Source organism: Cherax quadricarinatus, chromosome 18 (genome assembly GCF_038502225.1).
Source record: "Cherax quadricarinatus isolate ZL_2023a chromosome 18, ASM3850222v1, whole genome shotgun sequence".
Taxonomy (NCBI): domain Eukaryota; kingdom Metazoa; phylum Arthropoda; class Malacostraca; order Decapoda; family Parastacidae; genus Cherax; species Cherax quadricarinatus.
In genome coordinates this window covers 36,060,599-36,086,417 of record NC_091309.1, presented here as the reverse complement: position 1 = coordinate 36,086,417, position 25,819 = coordinate 36,060,599, and the positions used below count along the sequence as shown (strand labels likewise).

General features: G+C 40.5%; 1 protein-coding gene across 12 annotated transcripts in view; it reads left to right on the top strand.

Annotated features, from left to right (window-relative positions):
• The window catches only part of Zir (dedicator of cytokinesis), a 353,738-nt gene that overhangs the window by 289,849 nt on the left and 38,070 nt on the right, over positions 1-25,819 (top strand). For all 12 annotated transcript variants that reach the window (XM_070086406.1, XM_070086403.1, XM_070086405.1 and 9 more), the window contains 2 exons: positions 5,414-5,594; positions 22,769-22,914. In XM_070086406.1, coding sequence (XP_069942507.1) covers positions 5,414-5,594; positions 22,769-22,914 — 327 coding nt within the window. The remainder of the gene's footprint in view (positions 1-5,413; positions 5,595-22,768; positions 22,915-25,819) is intronic.

The following is a 25,819-nucleotide window of genomic DNA, read 5'->3' as shown; positions in this document are numbered from 1 at the left end:
AGTGAATACAGGAAAGAGTAAGGTTATGAGGATAACAAAAATATTAGGTGATGAAAGATTGGATATCAGATTGGAGGGAGAGTATGGAGGAGGTGAATGTATTCAGATATTTGGGAGTGGACGTGTCAGCGGATGGGTCTATGAAAGATGAGGTGAATCATAGAATTGATGAAGGGAAAAGGGTGAGTGGTGCACTTAGGAGTCTGTGGAGACAAAGAACTTTGTCCTTGGAGGCAAAGAGGGGAATGTATGAGAGTATAGTTTTACCAACGCTCTTATATGGGTGTGAAGCATGGGTGATGAATGTTGCAGCGAGGAGAAGGCTGGAGGCAGTGGAGATGTCATGTCTGAGGGCAATGTGTGGTGTGAATATAATGCAGAAAATTCGTAGTTTGGAAGTTAGGAGGAGGTGCGGGATTACCAAAACTGTTGTCCAGAGGGCTGAGGAAGGGTTGTTGAGGTGGTTCGGACATGTAGAGAGAATGGAGCGAAGCAGAATGACTTCAAGAGTGTATCAGTCTGTAGTGGAAGGAAGGCGGGGTAGGGGTCGGCCTAGGGAAGGTTGGAGGGAGGGGGTGAAGGAGGTTTTGTGTGCAAGGGGCTTGGACTTCCAGCAGGCATGCGTGAGCGTGTTTGATAGGAGTGAATGGAGACAAATGGTTTTTAATACTTGACGTGCTGTTGGAGTGTGAGCAAAGTAACGTTTATGAAGGGGTTCAAGGAAACCGGCAGGCCGGACTTGAGTCCTGGAGATGGGAAGTACAGTGCCTGCACGCTGAAGGAGGGGTGTTAATGTTGCAGTTTAAAAACTGTAGTGTAAAGCACCCTTCTGGCAAGACAGTGATGGAGTGAATGATGGTGAAAGTTTTTCTTTTTCGGGCCACCCTGCCTTGGTGGGAATAGGCTAGTGTGATAATAAAAAAAAAGAATTAATAAGAAAATAGAAGAAAACCCAGCGGGGTGTGTATATATATGCTTGTACATGCACGTGTAGTGTGACCTAAGTGTAAGTAGAAGTAGCAGGATGTACATGAAATTTTGCATGTTTCTTTCTTTTAACACACTGGCCGTATCCCACCAAGGCAGGGTGGCCCAAAAAGAAAAACAAAAGTTTCTCTTTTTAAATTTAGTAATTTATACAGGAGAAGGGGTTACTAGCCCCTTGCTCCTGGCATTTTAGTCGCCTCCTACGACACGCATAGCTTATGGAGGAAGAATTCTGTTCCGCTTTCCCATGGAGAAAAGTGGAAATAAACAAGAACAAGAACTAGAAAGAAAATAGAAGAAAACCCAGAGGGGTGTGTGTATATATATATGCTTGTACATGTATGTGTAGTGTGACCTAAGTGTAAGTAGAAGTAGCAAGACGTACCTGAAATCTTGCATGTTTATGAGACAGAGAAAAGGACACCAGCAATCCTACCATCGTGTAAAACAATTACAGGCTTTCATTTTACACTCACTTGGCAGGACGGTAGTACCTCCCTGGGCGGTTGCTGTCTACCAACCTACTACCTAGCATTGAAATTTTTACCATGTGAAAATGATATACAGAAAGCAGAGTATACAGAGAGGAAATGGTTTTGGAGAGGAAACTTGAAGAGCAATTAGACTTGATAGGGGAGATGTTTAATGAAAAATTGATGGAGAGGATATTTTGACGAGTTGTGAATGTTAATGATGAAAGGGAGTTGCTGATTAGTTGCATTGGGAAGGGAGGAATAACATAGAGGAGTGAGGAAGATCTGGAGGTGGATATGGATTAAGTGCATAAGGCAGTAGGTAGAATGAAAGTACAGTCTTCTGCTGCACACTTTAGTGCTATGGAACATTCCCCATTTTCATTGACCCTAGCACTCCAAGCTTACCTACTAGACAGTTTACAACAGTCTCAGCCATTTCAGCATTAAGATTCCCCACAACAATTATTCTCTCATTTGGCTCAAAACTTTTTTAACATTAACCTAACATCTAAAATCTTTCTATTCTACATACCTCTCACCCCCAGGTGCATACACATTAATTATAACCTACTTCTCGTAATCCACCTTCATTCTAATCCACATTTATTCTTGAATTTATAAACTTATACCCTCACTTTTCTTTCTGTAGTTTATCACTACAGCTCAGCTCAGGGTCTGTGCTGTAGAACTGTGTGATGAGCTCAACTCACTCAGATAAACAGTGAATGGTGAATTTGGGCCTAGATATGAGAGGATAGGTCTATGCATTGTGTGCACTATATAAAAAATCCTGCTTCATGCAGTACATAATAGTAAAAAACTGTGAGTGTATTTTTGGTTTAGAATAGCGAATATTTCGTATATATTTGGATGTAATTTGGATGTAATTTGGCAGTAATTTCATGCACTGGTCAGGGAGGTATACCATCTTTTAGGAGTGAAGAAGAGCAGAATGTAAGTGTGGGGGAGGTACGTGAGGCATTACGTAAAATGAAAGGGGGTAAAGCAGCTGGAACTGATGGGATCATGACAGAAATGTTAAAAGCAGGGGGGGATATAGTGTTGGAGTGGTTGGTACTTTTGTTTAATAAATGTACGAAAGAGGGGAAGGTACCTAGGGATTGGTGGAGAGCATGTATAATCCCTTTATATAAAGGGAAAGGGGACAAAAGAGACTGTAAAAATTATAGAGGAATAAGTTTACTGAGTATACCAGGAAAACTGTACGGTAGGGTTATAATTGAAAGAATTAGAGGTAAGACAGAATGTAGGATTGCGGATGAGCAAGGAGGTTTCAGGGTGGGTAGGGGATGTGTAGATCAAGTGTTTACATTGAAGCATATATGTGAACAGTATTTAGATAAAGGTAGGGAAGTTTTTATTGCATTTATGGATTTAGAAAAGGCATATTATAGAGTGGATAGAGGAGCAATGTGGCAGATGTTGCAAGTACAGTGGACCCCCGGTTAACGATATTTTTTCACTCCAGAAGTATGTTCAAGTGCCAGTACTGACTGAATTTGTTCCCATAAGGAATATTGTGAAGTAGATTAGTCCATTTCAGACCCCCAAACATACACGTACAAATGCACTTACATAAATACACTTACATAATTGATCGCATTCGGAGGTAATCGTTATGCGGGGGTCCACTGTATATGGAATAGGTGTTAAGTTATTAAATGCTGTAAAGAGTTTTTATGAGGATAGCGAGGCTCAGGTTAGAGTGTGTAGAAGAGAGGGAGACTACTTCCCGGTAAAAGTAGGTCTTAGACAGGGATGTGTAATGTCACCATGGTTGTTTAATATATTTATAGATGGGGTTGTAAAGGAAGTAAATGCTAATTAGGTGTTCAGGACAGGGGTGGGATTAAATTTTGGGGAATCAAATTCAAAATGGGAATTGACACAGTTACTTTTTGCTGATGATACTGTGCTTATGGGAGATTCTAAAGAAAAATTGCAAAGGTTAGTGGATGAGTTTGGGAATGTGTGTAAAGGTAGAAAGTTGAAAGTGAACATAGAAAAGAGTAAGGTGATGAGGGTGTCAAATGATTTAGATAAAGAAAAATTGGATATAAAATTGGGGAGGAGGAGTATGGAAGAAGTGAATGTTTTCAGATACTTGGGAGTTGACGTGTCGGCGGATGGATTTATGAAGGATGAGGTTAATCATAGAATTGATGAGGGAAAAAAGGTGAGTGGTGCGTTGAGGTATATGTGGAGTCAAAAAATGTAATCTATGGAGGCAAAGAAGGGAATGTATGAAAGTATAGTAGTATCAACACTCTTATATGGGTGTGAAGCTTGGGTGGTAAATGCAGCAGCGAGGAGACGGTTGGAGGCAGTGGAGATGTCCTGTTTAAGGGCAATGTGTGGTGTAAATATGCAGAAAATTCGGAGTGTGGAAATTAGGAAAAGGTGTGGAGTTAATAAAAGTATTAGTCAGAGGGCAGAAGAAGGGTTGTTGAGGTGGTTTGGTCATTTAGAGAGAATGGATCAAAGTAGAATGACATGGAAAGCATATAAATCTATTGGGGAAGGAAGGCGGGGTAGGGGTCGTCCTCGAAAGGGTTGGAGAGAGGGGGTAAAGGAGGTTTTGTGGGCAAGGGGCTTGGACTTCCAGCAAGTGTGCGTGAGCATGTTAGATAGGAGTGAATGGAGACGAATGGTACTTGGGACCTGACGATCTGTTGGAGTGTGAGCAGGGTAATATTTAGTGAAGGGATTCAGGGAAACCGGTTATTTTCATATAGTCGGACTTGAGTCCTGGAAATGGGAAGTACAATGCCTGCACTTTAAAGGAGGGGTTTGGGATATTGGCAGTTTGGAGGGATATTTTGTGTATCTTTATGTGTGTATGCTTCTAAACTGTTGTATTCTGAGCACCTCTGCAAAAACAGTGATAATGTGCAAGTGTTCTGAAAGTGTTGAATGATGATGAAAGTATTTTCTTTTTGGGGATTTTCTTTCTTTTTTGGGTCACCCTGCCTCGGTGGGAGACGGCCGACTTGTTGAAAAAAAAAAAATACATATTTTTTTTTATACAACCACTGGATTAAGGAGTAAGACTAAATATGCAGGATGGTACATAAACCCTTCAAAGCAACAGTTGACAACTCAAGACACTGAAGCACCAGAATTCTGGCATAAATTTAACAGTGTCGATACACTTACACACGTGGGTGTCTGGAACGGATAAATTGGATTTCCATTATTTCTTATGGGGAGAATTAATTCGGCTAATGTCCAAATCGGTTAAAGGCGAGCTCTCTGGAACGGATTAATGCTGTTACCCGAGGGCCCACTGTATTATGCAACCCACTTCTGCTGGCTTTCCATCCTGCTCATACACACAGTCTTGGCTTTTGTCTTTTGTAGCTGTAATGACCTGTTTCTCATTCTTTCACCATGTCACATTGAGGATCACTCATTCCACAATGAATGAATTGTTTATTTACTAACAACCAAGACACAAGCCATTGCCATGACCCAAGCATTACTCTTCAGCTTATCAATTGCTTCAGTTTTTCAAAATAAGCATAGTTTCATACTTAATTTTCATTTTAACACCTCCAGAGGTAAGATGGAGTGATGTAAAGATTGAAAATGGACTGACCACTTGTGTGGTTGTTTACACCATGGGTGGATGCTAGGCTTCCTGTTGTGCATCAAAGCAGCTTTTCACGCATAGTTTAAAGTCTAGAACATAAAATTTATATAGTTATTGAAAATGCAAGTTATGGTTGTGCAAATTATGATAGTCTACTGTATATGTTTCTTATACTCCATTTCTCCTCCCCACTCTATTTATCTTGGGGAAATAAATAGAAGATAGTATTTCCACATCTTGTATGTACTTCCCTGTTGTTTATTCCTCTCCTTGCTTATTTTCTTTGCTAGTGCTGCAATCTTTTCTTTAAGAGATATTTTTATATATTCTTTTCCAGGGTTTTTATTCTGACCGATTTGGTGCAGAAAATACTGCCATCATCAAGGATAGCAACACAGTTGACATAACGAAGTTAAGCTCTGATAAAGCTTGTATTCAGATAACATATGTGGAGCCGTACTTCGACGAATATGAATATAGAGACAGAGTCACATCATTTGAAAAGAACTACAATATAAGTGAGTATGTTATACTATAATGTTATTTAAGGATTACTTCCTCTGAGGAATGTTTGTTTTTAATTAGTTTGTATTAATTTTGTTAGTTTGTGTTACCAGTTTTTTGATGATTTATTTTTCCTGGGTGCCACTTCAGTATTGAAGATTTCTAACTGAAATTTTGCCTATGGATTTTCTTGTTTTGTTTAAACTTAATTGTGAAAGTATTTTGGAGAATGTGAGACATGTGCAACACCTGGTTTATCTTTATTTTAAGAAGACTCTGCTACTCATTGATTTTATCAGTTCTTTCTTCTTTCAACAAAACAGTCATATCCCACCAAGGCAGGGTGGCACAAAAGGAAGAACAAAGGTTTCTCCTTCTAAATTTAGTAACATATACAGGAGAATGTATACATATACGTACAGTGGAACCTTACTTGCGAGCATGTCCACGTGCGAGTTTTTCCAAATACGAGCAGTCAATGGGTCGATTTTTTGCTTCCATATGCGAGCAAAATTTCCACAAGTGAGCAGACCTCAAGGCAGGTTCCTTGACACTGGTGAGGGGCTCTTGCTCTTGATCTCGGGAATTGTATCTCATTTGTTTGTTGGACTATCTTATTGAAACTTGGGTAGTGTATGATGGAAAGATGCTTCTTAATGTACACCAAAAATGAATGACATGAATGACATATTTTATTTATTCTAGAGTATATATCATGTTTCTATGTTATTCATATTGTTTGTTATGTCATACTAGATGAACTGTGATAGATAAATAAGCCGTATAGATGATGATAGCGAAATTATTCATGGAGTATTTTGCCCAGTGTCCAGACAAACTCTCGTCCACCGCCGACACCGCCCATGCCACTACATGAATGACATATTTTAGAGTATATATCAGGTTTCTGTGTTATTTATATTGTTTATTATGTCATATTAGATGAAGTGAGATAGATAAATAAGCCGTAGAGTTGATATTAGCGAAATGATTGAAGTACAGAATTCCACTGGAATGGATTAATTGCATTTCAATTAATTTAAATGGGGAAAATTGACTCTGCAAATGAGCAAATCCAGTTGCGAGCAAGGTCATGGAACGGATTAAACTCACAAGTAGAGTTCCACTGTACATATAATGTATACGTATAATGTATACATGTAACATATACAGGGAATGTATGAAAGTATAGTAGTACCAACACTCTTATATGGGTGTGAAGCTTGGGTTGTAAATGCGGCACCGAGGAAGCGGTTGGAGGCAGTGGAGATGTCCTGTCTAAGGGCAATGTGTGGTGTAAATATTATGCAGAAAATTAGGAGTGTGGAAATTAGGAGAAGGTGTGGAGTTAATAAAAGTATTAGTCAGAGGGCAGAAGAGGGATTGTTGAGGTGGTTTGGGCATTTAGAGAGAATGGATCAAAGCAAAATGACATGAGAACGTATAAATCCGTAGGGGAAGGAAGGCGGGGTAGGGGTCTTCCTTGAAAAGGTTGGAGGGAGGGGGGTAAAGGAGGTTTTGTGGGCGAGGGGCTTGGACTTCCAACAAGCATGCATGAGCGTGTTAAATAGGAGTGAATGGAGACGAATGGTATTTGGGACCTGACGAGCTGTTGGAGTGTGAGCAGGGTAATATTTAGTGAAGGGATTCAGGGAAACTGTTTTTTTTTTATATATAGCCGGATTTGAGTCCTGGAAATGGGAAGTACAGTGCCTGCACTTTAAAGGAGGGGTTTTGGATATTGGCAGTTTGGAGGGATGTGTTGTGTATCTTTATACGTATATGCTTCTAAACTGCTGTATTCTGAGCACCTCTGCAAAAACAGTGATTATGTGTGAGTGAGATAAGTGTTGAATGATGATGAAAGTATTTTTTTGGGGGGATTTTCTTTTTGGGTCACCCTCCCTCGGTGGGAGATGGCCCACTTGTTAAAAAAAAAAAATACAGGAGAAGGGGTTACTAGCCCCTTGTAGTTGTGGTGGGGTGGTGGCTGATGCTCCACTTTGTCCTTGAGCTGAGGAGTCAGTGGCGTGGGTCCCAGCCTGGGCTGGTGAGTCATGCATAGCCATGGCACTACCTTCACCACTACCACTACCTTCACCACTACCACTACCACCACCTACTGATGCCTGTGGTCTATCCATGCCAAGTGTAGCCACATCATCCTCACTTTCACTGTCTATTCCTGGTGTAGGTCCAGTGGATGTACTCGGGATGTACTCTGTCCCCTGGGCACTTCATAGGGAACACTACCCTGGCGCATGTGGCAGCATATATACCGATGCTTCACTGATGAATATGATTCCTCACTATCACTACTCGAAGGATCGTCAAGAGCAATAAAATCACAATCCACGTCACTATCATCATCATTACTGAAGTCTGAGGCCTGGCCACGCGATAATAATAGTTTTCTCTTGCGACGAGGTACAACTGAACGTGACTCAGATGTGCCCACACCAGAGGTAGAAGGTTGAGGATCGTCAGGATTTTCTGCAGTATTTTCGATATCCTGTTCATTCCTTTCGGTCACTAACTGATCAACACTATAGAATTCGTCTTCATTTCCATTTCCATCCAAGTCAGAACTATCAGATAGGAAGAGGAGAGTCCCAATTCGCCTTGGAGTGAGAGCTGCCTTGCGACGAGGCATGGTGAACAAAGGTAACTGAGGCGGCATTCCCACAATGCTATGTGGGTGCCTAGAAATTTTGTTTACGGCGCGCACACACCACACAGGCCCGTTCTCTCACATGTAGGCCTACCAACCTTCTCGCGCTAAATTTGAAGCCACTAGAATTTTGGCGTAGATCTATGGTTTGGACCCTCAGCGTATAGCCTTAGATCTATGGCACAGACCCTCAAAGAGTTAAGTTGTATAAAAGAGAATTTACCAGTAAACATAGGCCTTAGACAGGTATGTGTGATATGAGTGCAGTTGTCTGATATATTTGTAGATGTAATGGTGAAAGAAGTCATGCTAATATTTGGCAGAGGTATGATATTAAGGAATAATGAATTTGATCAGAGAAATTGCAAAGGTTCATGGAGGAGTTTGAGAGGGTGTGGAAAAAAAGCAAGTTAATAGTGAACATAGAATGAGCAGGGTAGTGAAAATAAGAAAAAGTTTCTGCACTAAAAGACTGTACACCAGATTAGAGGGAGGTCATAAGAAAAGTTAATGTTTTTAGATATTTGGAAGTGGAGGTGTCAGCAGATGAGGTAAATCAATGAATTGATATTAAAAAAGGTAAGTGAAGTGTTGCCTCTGTGCAAAGAACATTTTTTTTATTAGTGGATGCAAGAAAGGAAAATAATTGAGAGTATAATGGTGCCACAATTTTTGTGTTGGTGTAAAGCATGGTCTTTGAATGTTGCAGTTAAGAGGATGAGACAGCTGGCAATAGAGATGTGTTTGATATCAGTGTGTAGTGTGAATATTAGGCAGAGAATAAGGAATGAAGAAATTAGAAGATAGTGGGGTGGTATGAAAGGAAAATTCTGAAAATGAAGTTGTTGACATAGTTTAGATATTTTTAGGATGGCACAAGATGGGTTGACTAAGAGCATGTATAAATCCAGAATGTGGGAGTTGTTCGAGTTAGATGGTAAGTCTGAAAATTTTAAGTGGTAGGTGCTTGAACATCTAGCAGTCACATTTGAGTATGTTAGATAGGGGTTGGTGGAGATCAGTGGCTTTTGGAATTTGAAACGCTATTGAAGTGTGAGCATGTTAACATTTATGAATGGACTTAGGGGAAACTGATTAGCTGAATTTTAGTGCTGAAGGTGGAAATTACAGTACTGTGCCTGCACTCTGAAGGTTAGGTGAGGATGTTGCAGTTTTGGGGGTCATTTTAATTTTTATTTCTGCGCATTCCTGGCAAAAACTTCTGATGAATTAGTATCAGTGAATATACATACAGTGGTCCCCTGAGTTTTGTACAGCTCCCAACTCGAACAGTTATGTAAGTGTATTATTGTATGTGCTTTTGTAAGTGTATTTTTGGGGGTCTGAAACAGACTAATCTAATTTGCATTATTCCTTGTGGAAACAAATTCGTTTGGTAATGGCACTAGAGCAGCCTTCTGGAACGAATTATGGCTGAAACTCGGAGTACCACTGTATTTTCTTCTTTGGGGCTCCCTATCTTGGTAGAAAATAGCCACCATAAAAAATTACATTATTGGGAAAAATGGTTGATAAATTATTCTTGCAGGACCTTGGGTTCTAATAACTTTAGGTGTGAGTGGACACCACATCCTATTTTGTCAGTTTACATACTGCACTGCCTATGTACATAATACAGGTCTCCCTCAACATTCGCGAGGGTTAGGGGATCAAGTGCCTCGCGAATGTTGAAAAACTGTGAATGTTTGGTGCCCCAATATATTGTAGGGAAATATATTACAATACTGCTTCCTTAACTTGTTGAACCATGAATAATCATAAAATACATGAAAACGTTGTAAATTGTACTAAATATATACATGTTATGCTTTAATAACGTTTTTTTTTTTTTTTTTCAACAAGTCGGCCATCTCCCACCGAGGCAGGGTGACCCAAAAAAAAAAGAAAGAAAATACTTTCATCATCATTCAACACTTTCACCACACTCGCACATTATCACTTTAATAACGTATGTTATTTAATAACATGTATGTTAATAACATGTATGTTAATAACATGTATGTTATTAAATACCACAGACTCCACCACTGCCTCCACCACTGCGAGTCCCTACTACCCTCCCTCTGACCCCTGCAACTGGCAGCCAGCCCTCCCACCACTCAGTGTGGTGAGTGTTTTGTTTGTTCATTATTTGTTATTAAACTACAGTATAAATAATGTAAACACATTCATGACTGCATATTGGAATGGCTATTAGGAAAGGTATTAGACGGTGACATCATGTGTTTACTCTTGAACACTGCAAAGAATCGAACATTTCTTCTATTGCTAATAACAACAATAGTAATAATAATAATAATAATAATAATAATAATAATAATCATAATAATAATAATAATAATAATAAATACGATATAATTGAAGAAGGAAATTGTACAAAAATACGAGGGAGTGGTTGACACATCGTCAGTGTGACTTTGTTTATGCTGGAGTGAACATTAGTCTCCCTGCTCTTCCAAACATTTCACAATAATTCAGCGGTTGAGGCAGTGGTATTTAATAACATATATGTTATAAATAATAATAGTACATGTTATTATTAATAACATGTATTATTATTAACATGTATGTATTTAATAACATATATGTAATAAATAATAATAGTACATATTATTAATAACATGTATTATTATTAACATGTATGTTATTAAATACCATTGCCTCAATCACTGCCTCTACTACTCCAGTCACACTCAATCTACAAGCACCAAACACAATGAATTATTGTGAAATGTTTAGAAGAGCAGGGAGACTAATGTTCACTCCAGCATAAACAAAGTCACACTGACGATGTGTCAACCACTCCCTTGGATTTTTGTACAATTTCCTTCTTCAATTATATCATATTTATTATTATTATTATTATTATTATTATTATTATTATTATTATTATTATTATTATTATTATTACTATTGTTATTATTAGCTGTAGCAGGGCTAGAGTCCCTGAATTTGGCCAACTCTTTTATTTTTCAACCAATTTTTTTTATTTTTGGTGTACATTTAGAGGTTCATATGTAGAAGAATGTGACAAAGTTTCAGTATGATTGGCCAACAAACAACAGAGAAAAAAAATATTTCAGTGACTTCATATATGGCAGCAAAGTATGGCAAAATGGCACTTCGAGTGGCACTTCCGACAATCCCAACCGTTAGAATACATCTGACACTAATTTTGGATGCACATGTTTCATCTAATATATCTTATTATCATGGAAAAAAAAAATACATTTGATAGACTTTTTTGCATTCACCAAAATATCTGCCTTTTACCTCCCACAAAATCAAAAATATTTGATATATTCCAAAAAAAGAATCATCAGATTTTCAAACACACCTTGTTTTATATTGTCAGTGAAAATCATTTCAATACAATCATTAATAATGGTGTACTTTAGCGAAATATGTGAAAAAGTTACTTCCGAGATATAGGCCTAGAAAACGTCGGCAGGCCTACCGTCTCAAAAAAAAATTTTTTTGCGCGGAAATTGGGTTTTTTTTGGTGTATTTCTTAGTAAACTGATGTTCTAGTGCAGTTATCCTCTTCAAAACACCGTTTTCTATCACTCACATACCAAACAATAGAACAAGGAGACCAGGAGTAACTCATTTATATCGAAATATTGCTGGTGGACTCTCGCTATATTATGGCCTATTTTATTCAGTCTAGAGTATATAACATGTTTGTTTGTTATTTATAGTGTTTATTATATCATATTAGATCAATTCTGATAGATAAATAAGCCGTATAGTTGATATATAAGCTGATATAAACGTAATAATGAAGTGATTTCACCTGGCACCATCTGGAGGGGGAGTACTGCCGAGTGTTCTCAGATGGCTCCCTATTGGCTGGCACTCTACTGATAAGCTCCACCTACTCTTATATGATGCCAAATAATCAATTATTATATTAGAAAGAATAATGCAAAGAAAAAGCAATAAAAAACAAGGAAAAATTCCAAAAAATACTTGGGTTGAGAACAGACGCGCTACCTACATCGTCGTTACCATACCTGATATAAATGACTATAATTTCTTGTAGAAACGTCTTAGAACATTGATTCTTGTACCATTGTGTTGCCAAAGAGTTAAGCTATTTTTTGGTATATATAACTCAATTTCCATAATTTTTCGATTTTTGGTTGAGCGCACGCGGAAAATTGCCCACATGCTCCCTTAATTCTTTGCAGTGTTCAAGAGTAAACACATGATGTCACTGTTTAATACCTGTCCAAATAGCCATTCCAATATGCAGTCATGAATGGGTTTACATTATTTATACTGTAGTTTAATAACAAATAATGAACAAACAAAACACTCACCACACTGAGTGGTGGGAGGGCTGGCTGCCAGTTGCGGGGGTCGGAGGGAGGGTAGTAGGGACTCGCAGGTGGCGGGAAACTTAAATATGATTTGGCAGCTGGGAATTTGGTGGCTGGGAATTTGGCAGTTGGGAATTCGCGAATGTGTGAAGCCTTTGAAAGTTGAAAATGTGAATGTTGAGGAAGACCTGTATATAACTATTGGGCATTGGGCTGTACCACTGGTGTGTTTCATGCTTAATTGTGTAGTGGGTTATAAAGATAAGTGGTTGTAAAAATGTGAAAATAACATTATATATAATATGCAATAGTAATGGTAAATAACTTAAACCGGATACCGTCTTTAAAACACTTGCTTTCCAGTAAATGACACATCAGTAAGTAGGTAGTCAAATGTTAGTCTTGAGTCAGATTGCCTTATTGGTTACCTAATCAGCCAGTGTCTTGTTGACCATGGTCTTTGGTATTACATAGCCATCACACCTTAGTTGAACTGGCACTCTTTGTAGCAACTGGTTCAGTTTCCTTTTGGAAGTTTTTGTTTCTTTTTTTTTTTTGGCACTATTCTATTTTTGTATCTGCTAGTTGCAGACTGAAGAGACTTGGACTGCAGGTGCCTATAGCACTCCTCCTTTTCACTGGGTTATTATACAATCTACACTTCCTCCCATGTTCTGTATCTCACTCCTATTCTTTATGATAGTATGCAGTTTGGAGACAAGTGCTTGTTTCCTGCATTAATCATTTATAAACTATCATTATATATGGGTATACAAATTTTGAAGGCTAGAAACATGGCATTTTAATGGAAATTAGGTCATTTTATCCTCCAAGAACTATTTGAATTTATTGAAATATTGTATAAGAGAAAAGATTGTACCAATTTTTAATAGGGAATTCCAGGTTAAGTCAAATAATATTCTTTGGATTAAGGACCCTACCATCCTCATTACTCTTCAGATTTGGCATTGCTCTGAGCTCGCATCTGTAAATCTTAGCCGAGTCTAACCTACAGGCCTCTAGGATCTGGGCTGTTTTTAAGTCACAGGAGAATAAGCATTTCTTTGGAACATCAGAATTTGGGTTAATAAGTTATAGTAGTAGGTTAGTAGACAGCAACCCCCCAGGGAGGTACTACCATCCTGTGGTAGTAGGTTAGTAGACAGCAACCACCCAGGGAGGTACTACCATCCTGTGGTAGTAGGTTAGTAGACAGCAACCACCCAGGGAGGTACTACCATCCTGTGGTAGTAGGTTAGTAGACAGCAACCACCCAGGGAGGCACTACCGTCCTGTGGTAGTAGGTTAGTAGACAGCAACCCCCCAGGGAGGTACTACCATCCTGTGGTAGTAGGTTAGTAGACAGCAACCACCCAGGGAGGTACTACCATCCTGTGGTAGTAGGTTAGTAGACAGCAACCACCCAGGGAGGTACTACCATCCTGTGGTAGTAGGTTAGTAGACGGCAACCACCCAGGGAGGCACTACCGTCCTGTGGTAGTAGGTTAGTAGACAGCAACCACCCAGGGAGGCACTACTGTCCTGTGGTAGTAGGTTAGTAGACAGCAACCACCCAGGGAGGTACTACCATCCTGTGGTAGTAGGTTAGTAGACAGCAACCACCCAGGGAGGTACTACCGTCCTGTGGTAGTAGGTTAGTAGACAGCAACCACCCAGGGAGGCACTACCGTCCTGTGGTAGTAGGTTAGTAGACAGCAACCACCCAGGGAGGTACTACCGTCCTGTGGTAGTAGGTTAGTAGACATCAACCACCCAGGGAGGTACTACCATCCTGTGGTAGTAGGTTAGTAGACAGCAACCCCCCAGGGAGGTACTACCATCCTGTGGTAGTAGGTTAGTAGACAGCAACCACCCAGGGAGGTACTACCGTCCTGTGGTAGTAGGTTAGTAGACAGCAACCACCCAGGGAGGTACTACCGTCCTGCCAAGTGAGTGTAAAACGAAAGCCTGTAATTGTTTTACATGATGGTAGGATTGCTGATGTCTTTTGTCTGTCTCATAAATATGCAAGATTACAGGTATGTCTTGCTACTTCTACTTACACTTAGGTCACACTACACATACATTTTTTTTTTTTTTTTTTTTTTCAACAAGTCGGCCGTCTCCCACCGAGGCAGGGTGACCCAAAAAAGAAAGAAAATCCCCAAAAAGAAAATACTTTCATCATCATTCAACACTTTCACCACACTCGCACATTATCACTGTTTTTGCAGAGGTGCTCAGAATACAACAGTCTAGAAGCTTAAACATATAAAGATACACAACATATCCCTCCAAACTGCCAATATCCCAAACCCCTCCTTTAAAGTGCAGGCATTGTACTTCCCATTTCCAGGACTCAAGTCCGACTATATGAAAATAACCGGTTTCCCTGAATCCCTTCACTAAATATTACCCTGCTCACACTCCAACAGATCGTCAGGTCCCAAGTACCATTCGTCTCCATTCACTCCTATCTAACACGCTCACGCACGCTTGCTGGAAGTCCAAGCCCCTTACCCACAAAACCTCCTTTACCCCCTCTCTCCAACCCTTTCGAGGACGACCCCTACCCCGCCTTCCTTCCCCTATAGATTTATATGCTTTCCATGTCATTCTACTGTGATCCATTCTCTCTAAATGACCAAACCACCTCAACAACCCCTCTTCTGCCCTCTGACTAATACTTTTATTAACTCCACACCTTCTCCTAATTTCCACACTCCGAATTTTCTGCATAATATTTACACCACACATTGCCCTTAAACAGGACATCTCCGCTGCCTCCAACCGTCTCCTCGCTGCTGCATTTACCACCCAAGCTTCACACCCATATAAGAGTGTTGGTACTACTATACTTTCATACATTCCCTTCTTTGCCTCCATAGATAACGTTTTTTGACTCCACATATACCTCAACGCACCACTCACCTTTTTTCCCTCATCAATTCTATGATTAACCTCATCCTTCATAAATCCATCCGCCGACACGTCAACTCCCAAGTATCTGAAAACATTCACTTCTTCCATACTCCTCCTCCCCAATTTGATATCCAATTTTTCTTTATCTAAATCATTTGACACCCTCATCACCTTACTCTTTTCTATGTTCACTTTCAACTTTCTACCTTTACACACATTCCCAAACTCATCCACTAACCTTTGCAATTTTTCTTTAGAATCTCCCATAAGCACAGTATCATCAGCAAAAAGTAACTGTGTCAATTCCCATTTTGAATTTGATTCCCCATAATTTAATCCCACCCCTCTCCCAAACACCCTAGCATTTACTTCCTTTACAACCCCATCTATAAATATATTAAACAACCATGGTGACATTACACATCCCTGTCTAAGACCTACTTTTACCGGGAAGTAGTCTCCCTCTCTTCTACACACCCTAACCTGAGCCTCACTATCCTCATAAAAACTCTTTACAGCATTTAATAACTTACCACCTATTCCATATACTTGCAACATCTGCCACATTGCTCCTCTATCCACTCTATCATATGCCTTTTCTAAATCCATAAATGCAATAAAAACTTCCCTATCTTTATCTAAATACTGTTCACATATATGCTTCAATGTAAACACCTGATCTACACATCCCCTACCCACTCTAAAACCTCCTTGCTCATCCGCAATCCTACATTCTGTCTTACCTCTAATTCTTTCAATTATAACCCTACCGTACACTTTTCCTGGTATACTCAGTAAGCTTATTCCTCTATAATTTTTACAGTCTCTTTTGTCCCCTTTCCCTTTATATAAAGGGACTATACATGCTCTCTGCCAATCCCTAGGTACCTTCCCCTCTTTCATACATTTATTAAACAAAAGTACCAACCACTCCAACACTATATCCCCCCCTGCTTTTAACATTTCTGTCATGATCCCATCAGTTCCAGCTGCTTTACCCCCTTTCATTTTACGTAATGCCTCACGTACATCCCCCACACTTACATTCTGCTCTTCTTCACTCCTAAAAGATGGTATACCTCCCTGACCAGTGCATGAAATTACTGCCTCTGTTTCTTCCTTAACATTTAAAAGTTCCTCAAAATATTCTCGCCATCTACCTAATACCTCCATCTCCCCATCTACTAACTCCCCTACTCTGTTTTTAACTGACAAATCCATATTTTCCCTAGGCTTTCTTAACTTGTTTAACTCACTCCAAAATTTTTTCTTCTTTTCATTAAAATTTCTTGACAGTGCCTCTCCCACTCTATCATCTGCTCTCCTTTTGCACTCTCTCACCACTCTCTTTACCTTTCTTTTACTCTCCATATACTCTGCTCTTCTTATAACACTTCTGCTTTGTAAAAACCTCTCATAAGCTACCTTTTTCTCTTTTATCACACCCTTTACTTCATCATTCCACCAATCACTCCTCTTTCCTCCTGCCCCCACCCTCCTATAACCACAAACTTCTGCCCCACATTCTAATACTGCATTTTTAAAACTATTCCAACCCTCTTCAACCCCCCCACTACTCATCTTTGCACTAGCCCACCTTTCTGCCAATAGTCGCTTATATCTCACCCGAACTTCCTCCTCCCTTAGTTTATACACTTTCACCTCCCTCTTACTTGTTGTTGCCACCTTCCTCTTTTCCCATCTACCTCTTACTCTAACTGTAGCTACAACTAAATAATGATCCGACATATCAGTTGCCCCTCTATAAACATGTACATCCTGGAGCCTACCCATCAACCTTTTATCCACCAATACATAATCTAATAAACTACTTTCATTACGTGCTACATCATACCTTGTATATTTATTTATCCTCTTTTTCATAAAATATGTATTACTTATTACCAAATTTCTTTCTACACATAGCTCAATTAAAGGCTCCCCATTTACATTTACCCCTGGCACCCCAAATTTACCTACTACTCCCTCCATAACATTTTTACCCACTTTAGCATTAAAATCCCCAACCACCATTACTCTCACATTTGATTCAAAACTCCCCACGCATTCACTCAACATTTCCCAAAATCTCTCTCTCTCCTCTACACTTCTCTCTTCTCCAGGTGCATACACGCTTATTATAACCCACTTTTCACATCCAATCTTTATTTTACTCCACATAATCCTTGAATTAATACATTTATAGTCCCTCTTTTCCTGCCATAGCTTATCCTTCAACATTATTGCTACTCCTTCTTTAGCTCTAACTCTATTTGAAACCCCTGACCTAATCCCATTTATTCCTCTCCACTGAAACTCTCCCACCCCCTTCAGCTTTGTTTCACTTAAAGCCAGGACATCCAGCTTCTTCTCATTCATAACATCCACAATCATCTCTTTCTTATCATCTGCACAACATCCACGCACATTCAGACTTCCCACTTTGACAATTTTCTTCTTCTTATTCTTTTTAGTAATCTTTACAGGAAAAGGGGTTACTAGCCCATTGTTCCCGGCATTTTAGTTGACTTTTACAACACGCATGGCTTACGGAGGAAAGATTCTTATTCCACTTCCCCATGGATATAAAAGGAAAATTAATAAGACCAAGAACTATTAAGATAAAATCAAAGAAAACTCAGATGAGTGTGTATAAATAAATGTGTACATGTATGTGTAGTGTGACCTAAGTGTAAGTAGAAGTAGCAAGACATGCCTGTAATCTTGCATATTTATGAGACAGACAAAAGACATCAGCAATCCTACCATCATGTAAAACAATCACAGGCTTCGTTTTACACTCACTTGGCAGGACGGTAGTACCTCCCTGGGTGGTTGCTGTCTACATTTATTTATACACACTCATCTGAGTTTTCTTTGATTTTATCTTAATAGTTCTTGGTCTTATTACTTTTCCTTTTATATCCATGGGGAAGTGGAATAAGAATCTTTCCTCCGTAAGCCATGTGTGTTGTAAAAGTCAACTAAAATGCCGGGAACAATGGGCTAGTAACCCCTTTTCCTGTAAAGATTACAAAAAAGAATAAGAAGAAGAAAATTGTCAAAGTGGGAAGTCTGAATGTGCGTGGATGTTGTGCAAATGATAAGAAAGAGATGATTGTGGATGTTATGAATGAGAAGAAGCTGGATGTCCTGGCTTTAAGTGAAACAAAGCTGAAGGGGGTGGGAGAGTTTCAATGGAGAGGAATAAATGGGATTAGGTCAGGGGTTTCAAATAGAGTTAGAGCTAAAGAAGGAGTAGCAATAATGTTGAAGGATAAGCTATGGCAGGAAAAGAGGGACTATAAATGTTTTAATTCAAGGATTATGTGGAGTAAAATAAAGATTGGATGTGAAAAGTGGGTATGCACCTGGAGAAGAGAGAAGTGTAGAGGAGAGAGAGAGATTTTGTGAAATGTTGAGTGAATGCGTGGGGAGTTTTGAATCAAGTGTGAGAGTAATGGTGGTTGGGGATTTTAATGCTAAAGTGGGTAAAAATGTTTTAGCAGGAGTAGTAGGTAAATTTGGGGTGCCAGGGGTAAATGTAAATGGGGAGCCTTTAATTGAGCTATGTATAGAAAGAGATTTGGTAATAAGTAATACATATTTTATGAAAAAGAGGATAAATAAATATACAAGGTATGATGTAGCACGTAATGAAAGTAGTTTATTAGATTATGTATTGGTGGATAAAAGGTTGATGGGTAGGCTCCAGGATGTACATGTTTATAGAGGGGCAACTGATATATCGGATCATTATTTAGTTGTAGCTACAGTTAGAGTAAGAGGTAGATGGGAAAAGAGGAAGGTGGCAACAAGAAGTAAGAGGGAGGTGAAAGCGTATAAACTAAGGAAGGAGGAAGTTCGGGTGAGATATAAGCGACTATTGGCAGAAAGGTGGGCTAGTGCAAAGATGAGTAGTGGGGGGGTTGAAGAGGGTTGGAATAGTTTTAAAAATGCAGTATTAGAATGTGGGGTAGAAGTTTGTGGTTATAGGAGGGTGGGGGCAGGAGGAAAGAGGAGTGATTGGTGGAATGATGAAGTAAAGGGTGTGATAAAAGAGAAAAAGGTAGCTTATGAGAGGTTTTTACAAAGCAGAAGTGTTATAAGAAGAGCAGAGTATATGGAGAGTAAAAGAAAGGTAAAGAGAGTGGTGAGAGAGTGCAAAAGGAGAGCAGATGATAGAGTGGGAGAGGCACTGTCAAGAAATTTTAATGAAAATAAGAAAAAATTTTGGAGTGAGTTAAACAAGTTAAGAAAGCCTAGGGAAAATATGGATTTGTCAGTTAAAAACAGAGTAGGGGAGTTAGTAGATGGGGAGATGGAGGTATTAGGTAGATGGCGAGAATATTTTGAGGAACTTTTAAATGTTAAGGAAGAAAGAGAGGCAGTAATTTCATGCACTGGTCAGGGAGGTATACCATCTTTTAGGAGTGAAGAAGAGCAGAATGTGGGGGAGGTACGTGAGGCATTACGTAGAATGAAAGGGGGTAAAGCAGCTGGAACTGATGGGATCATGACAGAAATGTTAAAAGCAGGGGGGGATATAGTGTCGGAGTGGTTGGTACTTTTGTTTAATAAATGTATGAAAGAGGGGAAGGTACCTAGGGATTGGCAAAGAGCTTGTATAGTCCCTTTATATACAGGGAAACGGGACAAAAGAGACTAAAAATTATAGAGGAATAAGCTTACTGAGTATACCAGGAAAAGTGTACCGTAGGGTTATAATTGAAAGAATTAGAGGTAAGACAGAATGTAGGATTGCTGATGAGCAAGGAGGTTTCAGAGTGGGTAGAGGATGTGTAGAAAAAGTGTTCACATTGAAGCATATATGTGAACAGTATTTAGATAAAGGTAGGGAAGTTTTTATTGCATTTATGGATTTAGAAAAGGCATATGATAGAGTGGATAGGGGAGCAATGTGGCAGATGTTGCAAGTATATGGAATAGGTGGTAAGTTATTAAATGCTGTAAAGAGTTTTTATGAGGATAGTGAGGCTCAGGTTAGGGTGTGTAGAAGAGAGGGAGACTACTTCCCGGTAAAAGTAGGTCTTAGACAGGGATGTGTAATGTCACCATGGTTGTTTAATATATTTATAGATGGGGTTGTAAAGGAAGTAAATGCTAGGGTGTTCGGGAGAGGGGTGGAATTAAATTTTGGGAAATCAAATTCAAAATGGGGATTGACACAGTTACTTTTTGCTGATGATACTGTGCTTATGGGAGATTCTAAAGAAAAATTGCAAAGGTTAGTGGATGAGTTTGGGAATGTGTGTAAAGGTAGAAAGTTGAAAGTGAACATAGAAAAGAGTAAGGTGATGAGGGTGTCAAATGATTTAGATAAAGAAAAATTGGATATCAAATTGGGGAGGAGGAGTATGGAAGAAGTGAATGTTTTCAGATACTTGGGAGTTGACGTGTCGGCGGATGGATTTATGAAGGATGAGGTTAATCATAGAATTGATGAGGGAAAAAAGGTGAGTGATGCGTTGAGGTATATGTGGAGTCAAAAAACGTTATCTATGGAGGCAAAGAAGGGAATGTATGAAAGTATAGTAGTACCAACACTCTTATATGGGTGTGAAGCTTGGGTGGTAAATGCAGCAGCGAGGAGATGGTTGGAGGCAGTGGAGATGTCCTGTTTAAGGGCAATGTGTGGTGTAAATATTATGCAGAAAATTGGGAGTGTGGAAATTAGGAAAAGGTGTGGAGTTAATAAAAGTATTAGTCAGAGGACAGAAGAGGGTTTGTTGAGGTGGTTTGGTCATTTAGAGAGAATGGATCAAAGTAGAATGACATGGAAAGCATATAAATCTATAGGGGAAGGAAGGCGGGGTAGGGGTCGTCCTCGAAAGGGTTGGAGAGAGGGGGTAAAGGAGGTTTTGTGGGCAAAGGACACCAGTGGTGAGAGTCGCGCCTCTCAAAGGCCTACAGTTTCGATATTTTTTTCATTAGTTTGTGCGTGTCTCTACACCGGGAACCGGTGGTGAGAATCCTGGCACTTACTACTGCACTGCAGTTTTTTTTTTAACTAGTTCGTCTACATCTCGTTCCCAAGGACACCAGTCGTCTCATCACTCTACAGTTTCGATATTTTTTTCATTAGTTTGTGCGTGTCTCTACACCGAGAACAGAATCCACTTACTACTGCACTGCAGTGACATCTAGTGGTGAGAGTCGCGCCTCTCATCACTGGCCTACAGTTTCGATATTTTTTTCATTAGTTTGTGCGTGTCTCTACACCGGGAACCGGTGGTGAGAATCCTGGCACTTACTACTGCACTGCAGTTTTTTTTTAACTAGTTCGTCTACATCTCGTTCCCAAGGACACCAGTGGTGAGAGTCGCGCCTCTCATCACTGGCCTACAGTTTCGATATTTTTTTCATTAGTTTGTGCGTGTCTCTACACCGGGAACCGGTGGTGAGAATCCTGGCACTTACTACTGCACTGCAGTTTTTTTTTAACTAGTTCGTCTACATCTCGTTCCCAAGGACACCAGTGGTGAGAGTCGCGCCTCTCATCACTGGCCTACAGTTTCGATATTTTTTTCAGCAGTTTTGTGCGTGTCTCTACACCGAGAACCGGTGGTGAGAATCCTGGCACTTACTACTGCACTACACTTTTTTTTCAGGTAGTTCGTCTGGTTTTCGTACCCCGAACGCCAGCGGTGAGAGTCGCGCCTCTCACCACTGGATTACAGTTTCTATATTTTTTTCTAGTAGTTCATCTGGGATTCGAACCCAGGCATCCAGTGGTGAGAGTCACGCCTCTCACCACTGGGCTACCCCGCTGGGTGTAGGAAATGAGTGCACCTCTATTGGAAATGAGAAACTAAATTTAAATTGTATAATATTGAAAACACAAGCTATGATTGTGTAACTCAAGGGTTTCTTCTGTATGTGATGATTTTTACCCATGTTGTGATCCAAAGAAATGCATACCTACAGATCAGGATTTATGACCTAGGTCATAAATCTTGATCTGTAGGTCAAACCTGCTGAGATTTACAGATGAAACTTCAGAGCATAAAACAACCTTCAGTTTCAAGTTGAAGAGATTCAGAAATGGCAAAGTGTTAGGCATTTGTTGTCTTGTTCTGGAACTCTCATAATTTCAAAATGTCTTACAAATAATTGTACCAAAACTGAAAGGTTCAGTACCTTTAACATTAAGTTGAATCAGAAAACATGCTTGTATGTAGGATTCAAAACTAGTGCAAGAATATCTATAGATTTCTTATATTTACAGAGCGGTTTATATTTTCAACACCCTTCACGCCTGATGGACGAGCTCATGGAGAACTCCATGAGCAATACAAACGCAAGACTATTCTAACTACACAACATATGTTTCCTTACGTTAAGACAAGAATCCAAGTTGTTGACAGAATGTCGGTAAGTGTGCGTGAAAGTGTTTGCCACTGCCAGGATGGTGAAGGAGTGAAGGATGGTGAAAATTTTTCTTTTTTTGCTCACCCTACCTTGGTAGGAGAAGGCCAGGGTGTTAAAAATCACATGCACATTTCTGTCTGTCTCTCTGTCTGTCTGTCTCTGTCTGTCTCTCTGTCTGTCTCTCTCTGTCTCTGTCTCTCTTTGTCTCTCTCTGCCTCTGTCCCTGTCTCTCTGTCTCTGTCTCTCTGTCTCTGTCTCTCTCTGTCACACAGTCACAGTCACACAGTCACACACAGTCACACACAGTCACACACAGTCACACACAGTCACACACAGTCACACACAGTCACACACAGTCACACACAGTCACACACAGTCACACACAGTCTCACACACACACACACACACACACACACACACACACACACACACACACACACACACACAAACGCTGATGGAATAACAAATAAGTGGGAGGAGTGGCAAGAAAGAGTCAAAGAAGCATCACCGGACATCATAGCTCTCACAGAAACCAAGCTTACAGGTATGATAACAGATGCCATCTTTCCAACGGGATACCAAATCCTGAGGAAAGACAGAGGGAACAGGGGGGGTGGAGGAGTGGCGTTGCTGATCAAAAATCGCTGGAATTTTGATGAGCTGGAGAGAGAAGATAGCGGAGAAGAAAGTGATTACATAGTGGGAACACTTCACTCTGGAGGTCCCAAGGTGGTAATAGCAGTGATGTATAACCCACCACAGAACAGCAGGAGGCCAAGGCAAGAGTACGACGAGAGCAATAGAGCGATGGTTGACACACTGGCTAGAGTGGCCAGAAGAGCTCATGCATGCAGGGCAAAGCTCCTGATCATGGGTGACTTTAACCACAAGGAGATAGATTGGGAGAACTTGGACCCACATGGGGGCCAAGATACTTGGAGGGCTAAGATGATGGAGGTGGTACTGGAGAACTTCATGTACCAACACGTAAGGGACACTACAAGAGAGAGAGGAGAGGATGAACCAGCAAGGCTGGACTTAGTATTCACCTTCAGTAGTGCAGATATCGAGGACATCACATATGAAAGACCCCTTGGGGCCAGTGACCATGTGGTTGTAAGCTTCGAATACACAGTAGAGCTACAAGTGGAGGGAGAAGCAGGAAGGCCAGGACGAATGAAGCCAAACTACAAGAAAGGGGACTACACAGGAATGAGGAACTACCTGAATGGGGTTCAGTGGGACAGAGAACTGGCAGGGAAACCAGTTAATGAGATGATGGAATATGTAGCAATAAAATGCAAGGAGGCTGAGGAGAGGTTTGTACCCAAGGGTAACAGGAGTAATGAAAAAGCCAGGATGAGCCCATGGTTTACCCAAAGGTGCAGGGAGGCAAAAACCAAGTGTGCTAGGGAATGGAAGAAATATAGAAGGCAAAGGACCCAGGAGAATAAGGAGAACAGTCGTAGAGCCAGAAATGAATATGCACAGATAAGAAGGGAGGCCCAAAGACAATATGAAAATGACATAGCAGCGAAAGCCAAATCTGACCCGAAACTGTTGTACAGCCACATCAGGAGGAAAACAACAGTCAAGGACCAGGTAATCAGGCTAAGGAAGGAAGGAGGAGAGACAACAGGAAATGACCGGGAAGTATGTGAAGAACTCAACAAGAGATTCAAAGAAGTGTTCACAGAGGAGACAGAAGGGACTCCAGAAAGACGGAGAGGTGGGGCACACCACCAAGTGCTGGACACAGTGCACACAACCGAGGAAGAAGTGAAGAGGCTTCTGAGTGAGCTAGATACCTCAAAGGCAATGGGGCCAGATAACATCTCCCCATGGGTATTGAGAGAGGGAGCAGAGGCGCTATGTGTACCCCTAACAACAATATTCAATACATCTATCGAAACAGGGAGATTGCCTGAGGCATGGAAGACAGCAAATGTAGTCCCAATCTTTAAAAAAGGAGACAGACATGAAGCATTAAACTACAGACCAGTGTCACTGACATGTATAGTATGCAAAATCATGGAGAAGATTATCAGGAGAAGAGTGGTGGAACACCTAGAAAGGAATGATCTCATCAACAGCAGCCAGCATGGTTTCAGGGACGGGAAATCCTGTGTCACAAACCTACTGGAGTTCTATGACATGGTGACAGCAGTAAGACAAGAGAGAGAGGGGTGGGTGGATTGCATTTTCTTGGACTGCAAGAAGGCGTTTGACACAGTTCCACACAAGAGATTGGTGCAAAAACTGGAGGACCAAGCAGGGATAACAGGGAAGGCACTACAATGGATCAGGGAATACTTGTCAGGAAGACAGCAGCGAGTCATGGTACGTGGCGAGGTGTCAGAGTGGGCACCTGTGACCAGCGGGGTCCCGCAGGGGTCAGTCCTAGGACCAGTGCTGTTTCTGGTATTTGTGAACGACATGACGGAAGGAATAGACTCTGAGGTGTCCCTGTTTGCAGATGACGTGAAGTTGATGAGAAGAATACACTCGATCGAAGACCAGGCAGAACTACAAAGGGATCTGGACAGGCTGCAGAACTGGTCCAGCAATTGGCTCCTGGAGTTCAATCCCACCAAGTGCAAAGTCATGAAGATTGGGGAAGGGCAAAGAAGGCCGCAGACGGAGTACAGTCTAGGGGGTCAGAGACTACAAACCTCACTCAAGGAAAAAGATCTTGGGGTGAGTATAACACCAGGCACATCTCCTGAAGCGCACATCAACCAAATAACTGCTGCAGCATATGGGCGCCTAGCAAACCTCAGAACAGCATTCCGACATCTTAATAAGGAATCGTTCAGGACCCTGTACACCGTATACGTTAGGCCCATATTGGAGTATGCGGCACCAGTTTGGAACCCACACCTAGCCAAGCACGTAAAGAAACTAGAGA